Consider the following 9,304-nt stretch of genomic DNA (forward strand, 5'->3'; position numbering starts at 1 on the left):
CCTCGATGTTTGTCCTTCCTCTGGTTGGTGTTAAAGGGGGAGGGGCCTGATGGACTTAGAGCTCAGACCACAACTTCCCCTGTTGGCAGTGAAGTATGCAACGCTCGAGTGTTCACTCAAACTCAGAAAGAAAAAAAAAACCCAACCCACAAGTTGTCGTGTTTGCTGTGTGCTGGCCACTTAACAGAGTACCAGTTGTGTGTGTTGAGCCCGTGTTACCATGACTGTGTGGGGCAGGAGCCCGTTACTGGTGGTCATTCCTCTGTGGATGAGTTTTGGGAGCGCCTCTGGTGAGTTGAGACATCCATCTAGGGATATTCTGTGACCTAAAGTTTGTATATTGATCAGGGTGGTTTTGATGTCCGAAGACATCACAGCGATGGCTTTATGAGAAAACTTTGAATGGTGGAAGCAAACCCAACGATATTCAGACACAGCGTGAGTGAACAGCAGCTACGATGTTGAGTGGAGATCAGGGGGAAAATAAGTTTTTTTTTTTCTTGATGAATTGGATGAAACTCAGGCATGACTTTTGAAAATACTACTATTTGATGCTGACAGATGTTTATTTGGAGCAGTGAGGTTTTCTGGTAGAGTAGGCAGCAGAAATGTCGTCGCCACATTCCAGTTCCTGTAAAAAGAGACGCTGACCCTGTTGCCTCTTCTCACTGGTGAGACTGAGGTTGGTGGGAGTTTGTAACTGCCGCACTTGTTACACCAGTTCAGACACACCCTTCCACGGACAAATACGTTCACTTTATTAGAGTAGTGTCACGTTAATAACCATGTCGATGCCTCCCAATACTTTGTACTGAATTTATTACAATATATTTAGCAGTATATATTCTGTATTTTGTGACTGCTTACATATAATACGCAGCTTTAACAGTTGTCCGTTAAACTGAATTCAAACTATTATGTTCAGAATGATAAGTAACAAGAAGCAAAACTATTTTACAATTATAGACATGCATATCTAGCCTTAAAGGTTCAGTTAATATTGGGCGTCTAATAGGCCAAGAAGATATTAAAGCAGGGTAGACTTTACACTTAAATAACTTAAAAAACAATTTACTGTTTTAATAATCCAGTAATAATTTAAGTCATTTTTTAGGCAAACCTTCTCAAATGTGGGGATTTGCTTCTTTTGCTCTTTTTAATGTATTCCTTGGCTCCATTATACTGGACTGTTGCTCACACAGAGAACTTCTAACGACTATGAAATAGTGATTGTTCAAAATATTCTAGGTTTTATACTAAATTACTTTTATTGTTATTTCGGAACTTTTTATTTAATTTTCAACAGAACAGGAAAAAAAACAAATGAATAAACTCAGAAAAAAAACGGATGTTTTATCGACCACGTTATTAATTGATTGATTAAGGAAATAATTGGGACATCAATTGATAATGGAAATAACGTAAATTGCAATTAATGTTTTTTGTGTGCAATTTCAGACATTCAAACGGGGTCGTTTTTATGTTGAAGCTGAGATATTTCAGTTTTAATTCCAAACCACAGCTGACTATGGCCTACTTCTTTATCTATGGTCTGTCAGTCACAGTCAGCTGGTGTGCAGATGTTTTTAAAACAAAATATGTATCCTCTATCCACTTTGTGAACTGAGAAGTTAAAAAGATAGAGGTTGTAATCGCATGCTTAATTAATATCACACTATCACATCAGTTATTTTCGGGGGTTACTGTTTGCCATTTCCTTTGAACCCATGCTACGTGAGAGTTGCGGAAACAAAAACACGTAGATAACACCCCCCCCCCCCCCTCTCTGGCTCACGGATAAGGCTGAACAGAGGCATTCAAAACTGAATTTTTACTTTCAATATAATTGTCCATCCAAAACTAACATGCCAAATATGTCCCACAATATCCACCGTAAAGCGTAACAGAAAGCAAGTAGATGTTTGTATTGTATTTAAAATGTTTTTCTAATTTTAAGAAAGTGGGAAGGAAGGGAGGGACAGAAGAGGGTGTTTGTTGTCTGGGGGTTTCATCACAGAGAAGTCGTCATGGTTCTTTTTTCTAAATGTAAGAAAATACATTTGAAGCTATAAGGTACACTATGAGGTCAGAAATGAGTGTTGAATATGTTACAAATTACATTTCAATGATATTAAAATGTATATTGTGAAAAGTTAAATGTAACACCCCAAAGTTCTATTGAACAATCGGGTTAATTTATAAAGCTTAAAATCAAGAAACAAACAAACAAATACTGTATATATCACACCAAATCTATGGAGTGTGAACTGTGCCACAGGAATCCTTTCCAGTGCTTAATTAGAATGAGTCAATTAAACAATACATTGAAAATAACTATATGTAATTAAATAAATATCAGTGTAAATTATAAAATAATAATTAAATATGTCAGTTCCATTAATATGTCTTAAATGTAATAATTATTTGAGAAGCTTTTAAATGTGACATATCAAAGCAATGGATTGTGAGTTAATATGTCAGGAAGACACATTAGCAAATATAACAACAAAATAACATCCAAAAGCCATTTATGACATTTATCAGTTTTTCCATTTGTTCTAAGGACTAAAAGATAAATAAAGTTAGTAAAGGTAAACCACAGGCACATGACATTAAAGGTCCGTAATATGACATTGGGAGCATTTTGATTGCCTCTCGACGGCTTTCGAAGCCTTGGCCGCGTGAGCGTGACGTGAGCTAGCCAGCAGGGCTCGCTCACGTGCACTAGCATGCACTAACATGCACTAAAAAGCATGCGCAGCCGGCTCGGGTCTGTCAACAAAGCATAACAACACACAGAGAGGGAGAGTGGCTTCATCAGGTAGACATTACTATAGCTTTACATAGCAAACAGTAGTATGCTGCTAAATTAATGTTCTGAATGTCGTATATTGCTCCTTTAATTACTTCTAATCACTATAGTTTACGCATCAGATGCTTCATAAATTATTAAAGGGAGGGCTAGAGGAGTTGATTTAAGATGTACATGAGATTGTCATACAATCATGTAATATTGCAGCTTGTGTTTTTCGTTGATTGACTGCTAACTTGGGGCCAATGTATTCCGAAAGTGTTGGCCAACATCAGAAATACATCACATGTTGAGCTTGGTGTCAGATATTTGTGAGAGAAGATATGACCCCATGTCGCTGCTCTTTTATAGTTTGCTTGTAATTTCTGCATCATGTTCTTCATCGCGCAAAAAGCAGAAGACGCTTAAAAGCTTTCTGCGGTGGGAGTCTATGTATGCGCACGGAAGGCCAAGACATGTTTTAGAGCTGGTTTATAAATTCCAATAGCCTTTAATAAACGTATATGACAAAGATAGTACAGTTCTGAGGCTCAATATTGCACTTTGTACGTGCTGTGCAGTGAGAGGTGGTCGTTGTGCATCGCAGTTTATGATCAAATCGTCATTGTTTTTATGGTAGTAGTAACATTTTTCTGCTTAAAAGTAAATCAAAAAGTGGATACTGTAGCTTCGGAGGGTCAACAATAATAGTATGATATCCACATGATATTCACCTTCACAATGTATCTTTTCTGGTTGTAAATAATCTGTTAAGCATGGGTATAAAGCTAAACTGTTGTGGTTGCATATACAATAAAGCTGACCATTTAAACCACAGCAATAGAAAAACAATCATCTGTAAAAGCTTGTAAACCTCCACATGCTCCTACAATCAGAGTGAAAGTATTTTCAACGAAATGATAATGAATCCTCTCATGCCCCACCGTACATTATGCAGCCCTGTGTGTGTTCCTAATGCTCCTCTATGTGCATGTGTATTAGAGTGATTCTTCATACATCATCCCCCTTTAGTGATTCCATTCATTCTTATTTTATTCATTTTTAAAATGTCCTTATATACTTATGTTCATGTTTGACACAGCGTTAAGTGGCAGTTATGATCTAAACCTCAGTATGCCTGGTATTTGGCTGAATTAATTATATTAATCGTTACTACACTTCAATTTGTACCAAAGTCTGAATTTAGGAATATAGTTTGACTCTGTAAGGCAACACACACACACACACACACACACACACACACACACACACACACACACACACACACACACACACACACACACACACAAACCACTTTGTCAGAAACCATTCTTGGTAGTCACCAACACCATAGCCACATGTGTGTGTGCTATGTGTTGCATATCAAGAAAAAAACAGTAATATACAAACTGAATATTTCTCCATAGACCGTATTGAAGTACCGTTTAAGATAATACTTATGGCTTCTTATGTAATGGCTGCTGTGGCTGTTTGTTTCACAATCTAAAATGGTGACACGGACGTTACTCAATAATCCTGTTGTGTAAAGGACAACGATACAGCCCCACAGAGCAGTGATCATCACATGAGACCCAACAGCTAAATCACCAGATACATGTTAATAAAGTGTCCTCCTGTGTTCCCTCAGCCACTCTAACAGAGCCACAGGTCTGCTACGTGCTGGATGGAATCCTGTTTTTGTACGGCATCATCCTGACAGCTCTCTACTGCAGAATCAAGGTTTGCGTGCTACATATTTGCCTTCACAGAAACATACGTGCATCAAAAAACGGATTCACTTAGAATAGGAAAGAACATTACATTTTTCATTGTCTGACGAAAGACAAGATGATAGAAAGTAGTCTGGTACATTGTTAATGTGGAATAAGGTGTCGTCAGCGAAATAAAGCCTGGAAAAAAAAGTGAACAATGACATAAAACCTTTTGCTAGAATACGTGAATGTCAGATGCTGATGTAATGATATACAACATTTCTCAGTGCACGGGAAAAGAAACGGGTAAACTACAGTTTGACACATATAGTTACTTTCAATAATCACTCTTTTAACTTTTAACTACAGATCAACAATGCTAAGGAGGCTGCAGCTGGGAACTCAAAGGGCAAGCAGGTAAGAATAAAAACACGGACTAAAATAGACATAAAGACATGACGTGCTGTTTAAAATGGACGTAGAGGGGTTAGAACAAACTCAATAGCAGAGAATACAATTCACCACAGCACAAACTGGAGTTTCAGTGAACAAACCAGGGACAGAGCTTCTTTGGAAGCAAACATAATCTCAATCGTCAGGTCAAACCTCAGTGGACAAACGGCAATAGGAAACACACACCTATTGGGTTTTTTTCCCCCCAGCAGCCCTGCACTGGTCTGTGGCCAGTTAAACTATTATGACAGCTCGGCCCCAGTCGTCTCATCACAGACCAATGAAAAGCATGTCTCTCTATATATTGTATACTCATTTCATTATCATGCTTTCATTGAAATACTAAATTGCTCAAGAGCCTGTTTAATTCAAATTGAAATCATTTAAAACTAACTTGTTATAAGCATGCAGAGATGGAGTTTTTCATTTTATTGCGAGAGCGTTTAACCTGCTGTTTTACCGCTTTACTTATTGTAGTCTATAATTTCCTTCCATTAGCCACAAACTGCACACAGGTTAACCCCCTTTGGCACACACAATCACGCACTCTAAAGCGTACAGCTCATGCTGATCTCTGGCTTGCACTACAGATTACAGATTGTTCTTCCTCTTTATACAGAGTCCATAGATAGTCAATGTTAAACCCTGTTACAGCCAATTACCAAGAAAGATGCGGCACAGTGTGTGTTACGATAGTTATACTGTATCTAATAGTTGTTTTCTACCCCTGACAGAATGTTGAAGAGGGCGTCTATACGGTAAGTTTTGATGCTGTGAATGACGTAAAGGAGATGAGGGACAGCTGATTGCTTAAAATGTTAAAATAGACTATTAAATTAAATTGAAGAATGTGAGATTTCCATGTTTCTCTTGATTATGAAGCAGGTCTAGGTGCTTTTTAAATACTGCACACGTATCAAAAGGCTCAATCCACAGAGAACTGCACACAGTCCGTCTTTAAACGAGCCATCAGGACTTCTGTAAGTTTGTGATGTCACAAATACCGTCACCGGTAGAATTGCCGCTAAACTCTGTGTAGTTGACGAGTCCCCGGCTGCAATTGAATGTGAAGACGGTGACAGTGCGGATGGGGAAAACGATCAGAGCAGACTGGGCTTTAAGGGGGAGGGGGCCTTAAAGAGACACATGCTAAAACGGAGCATTTCAGACAGAGGGTGAAACTAGGTATATTCAGACGGACAGTTTGGGAAAAATAATGTTTTTAAAAACAATCAAAACATGTAAACATGTTTGTAATAGAAACCCAAAATACAAGTATGAACCCGAAAATGTGCACGATATGTCCCCCTTTAAATGATAGTGTACACTGAATGTCTCATTGTCCCCCTCTCTGTTTCCCCTCCAGGGTTTGACTCCTCGTGCCCAGGACACTTATGAAACTATTGGCATGAAGAAGTGACACGAAGAACGAAAGTCCAAGAAGTGCATGCACAAGTGTTTGCTTCCCTTTTGCTTTTTTAGAATTCGAGAAGTTAAGAAGGACGACACAGAAACGGGGAAGTTGAGCACAAGATGGGCACTCTCAGAAAACCCTTTTTAAAAGTATTTTAGTTTTTTACAGCTCTGTTGCACATATTTAATTTTCACGCAAACATGTTTTGAAAACTGTAACGCTTCAGACAGTTCTTGTATCGTAATGCATACAAACAAAAAGATGAATGTCGTAGATGGATGTTATATTTCTATTTGTATAGTCTGTCCAACTAACTTCCTCTTTTAGGCCGTTTGAAAGATGTCAGTCTTTTTGTGACTCCAAAAGTATTCTAGTTTTGTGCAAGATGGTAGAAGGTGAATACAGTTAAAGCTCCAGCCTTATAGAAACACTGAGCAGTGTTTCCTGCACACCACAGGATGGCAGTGATGGTGTCTTTAGTGAAGTCCTTACCTGTCCATACTCAAACACACACACACACACACACACACACACACACACACACACACACACACACACACACACACACACACACACACACACACACACACACACACAGGTGCCTGAAAGAAATCAAGGAAATAACACAGACTGCTGTAAAGTTTGCGATGTAAACTTCTGTCTGTAGGATGCATAGAGCTGTTATACATACAGAAAACCTATTAAATGTTCAACTTGCTTATTAAATAACTTTGTCTCTCTTTGAATCGCAGTGTAATATAGCGTCCTATATATTACGTTTAATATATCTTTGACATCTGCGGTGGGAGTCTATGTATGCGCACGGAAGGCCAAGACATGTTTTAGAGCTGGTTTATGAATTCCAATAGCCTTTAATGAATGTATATGACAAAGATAGTACAGTTCTGAGGCTCAATATTGCACTTTGTACGTGCTGTGCAGTGAGAGGTGGTCGTTGTGCATCGCAGTTTATGATCAAATCGTCATTGTTTTTATGGTAGAAGTAACATTTTTCTGCTTAAAAGTAAATCAAAAAGTGGATACTGTAGCTTCGGAGGGTCAACAATAATAGTATGATATCCACATGATATTCACCTTCACAATGTATCTTTTCTGGTTGTAAATAATCTGTTAAGCATGGGTATAAAGCTAAACTTTTATAACTGTTGTGGTTGCATATACAATAAAGCTGACCATTTAAACCACAGCAATAGAAAAACAATCATCTGTAAAAGCTTGTAAACCTCCACATGCTCCTACAATCAGAGTGAAAGTATTTTCAACGAAATGATAATGAATCCTCTCATGCCCCACCGTACATTGCAATAGGAAACACACACCTATTGGTTTTTTTTCCCCCCAGCAGCCCTGCACTGGTCTGTGGCCAGTTAAACTATTATGACAGCTCGGCCCCAGTCGTCTCATCACAGACCAATGAAAAGCCTGTCTCTCTATATATTGTATACTCATTTCATTATCATGCTTTCATTGAAACACTAAATTGCTCAAGAGCCTGTTTAATTCAAATTGAAATCATTTAAAACTAACTTGTTATAAGCATGCAGAGATGAAGTTTTTCATTTTATTGCGAGAGCGTTTAACCTGCTGTTTTACCGCTTTACTTATTGTAGTCTATAATTTCCTTCCATTAGCCACAAACTGCACACAGGTTAACCCCCTTTGGCACACACAATCACGCACTCTAAAGCGTACAGCTCATGCTGATCTCTGGCTTGCACTACAGATTACAGATTGTTCTTCCTCTTTATACAGAGTCCATAGATAGTCAATGTTAAACCCTGTTACAGCCAATTACCAAGAAAGATGCGTCACAGTGTGTGTTACGATAGTTATACTGTATCTAATAGTTGTTTTCTACCCCTGACAGAATGTTGAAGAGGGCGTCTATACGGTAAGTTTTGATGCTGTGAATGACGTAAAGGAGATGAGGGACAGCTGATTGCTTAAAATGTTAAAATAGACTATTAAATTAAATTGAAGAATGTGAGATTTCCATGTTTCTCTTGATTATGAAGCAGGTCTAGGTGCTTTTTAAATACTGCACACGTATCAAAAGGCTCAATCCACAGAGAACTGCACACAGTCCGTCTTTAAACGAGCCATCAGGACTTCTGTAAGTTTGTGATGTCACAAATACCGTCACCGGTAGAATTGCCGCTAAACTCTGTGTAGTTGACGAGTCCCCGGCTGCAATTGAATGTGAAGACGGTGACAGTGCGGATGGGGAAAACGATCAGAGCAGACTGGGCTTTAAGGGGGAGGGGGCCTTAAAGAGACACACGCTAAAACGGAGCATTTCAGACAGAGGGTGAAACTAGGTATATTCAGACGGACAGTTTGGGAAAAATAATGTTTTTAAAAACAATCAAAACATGTAAACATGTTTGTAATAGAAACCCAAAATACAAGTATGAACCCGAAAATGTGCACGATATGTCCCCCTTTAAATGATAGTGTACACTGAATGTCTCATTGTCCCCCTCTCTGTTTCCCCTCCAGGGTTTGACTCCTCGTGCCCAGGACACTTATGAAACTATTGGCATGAAGAAGTGACACGAAGAACGAAAGTCCAAGAAGTGCATGCACAAGTGTTTGCTTCCCTTTTGCTTTTTTAGAATTCGAGAAGTTAAGAAGGACGACACAGAAACGGGGAAGTTGAGCACAAGATGGGCACTCTCAGAAAACCCTTTTTAAAAGTATTTTAGTTTTTTACAGCTCTGTTGCACATATTTAATTTTCACGCAAACATGTTTTGAAAACTGTAACGCTTCAGACACTTCTTGTATCGTAATGCATACAAACAAAAAGATGAATGTCGTAGATGGATGTTATATTTCTATTTGTATAGTCTGTCCAACTAACTTCCTCTTTTAGGCCGTTTGAAAGATGTCAGTCTTTTTGTGACTCCAAAAG

General features: G+C 38.5%; 1 protein-coding gene across 1 annotated transcript; it reads left to right on the forward strand.

Moving 5' to 3' along the window:
* The first annotated feature begins 76 nt into the window (after nt 1-76).
* fcer1g (Fc epsilon receptor IgFc epsilon receptor Ig) lies at nt 77-7,099 on the forward strand. Its single transcript, XM_076087021.1, has 5 exons — nt 77-290; nt 4,440-4,531; nt 4,873-4,920; nt 5,691-5,714; nt 6,323-7,099. The coding sequence occupies exons 1-5, from the start codon at nt 221-223 to the stop codon at nt 6,374-6,376; spliced, it is 288 nt and encodes a 95-aa protein (XP_075943136.1). The 5' UTR covers nt 77-220; the 3' UTR covers nt 6,377-7,099.
* The last annotated feature ends 2,205 nt before the right edge of the window (nt 7,100-9,304 follow it).

The sequence above is a fragment of the Anarhichas minor genome, unplaced genomic scaffold (genome assembly GCF_050575085.1).
Source record: "Anarhichas minor isolate MPS153535 unplaced genomic scaffold, ASM5057508v1 ptg000009l, whole genome shotgun sequence".
Taxonomy (NCBI): domain Eukaryota; kingdom Metazoa; phylum Chordata; class Actinopteri; order Perciformes; family Anarhichadidae; genus Anarhichas; species Anarhichas minor.

Coding starts and splice junctions, on each gene's coding strand:
- fcer1g (XM_076087021.1), top strand. CDS start 221: ATGACTGTGTGGGGCAGGAGCCCGTTACTGGTGGTCATTCCTCTGTGG. Junction 4,532..4,872: donor CTCTCTACTGCAGAATCAAG/GTTTGCGTGCTA, acceptor TTTTAACTACAG/ATCAACAATGCTAAGGAGGC. Junction 4,921..5,690: donor GGAACTCAAAGGGCAAGCAG/GTAAGAATAAAA, acceptor TACCCCTGACAG/AATGTTGAAGAGGGCGTCTA.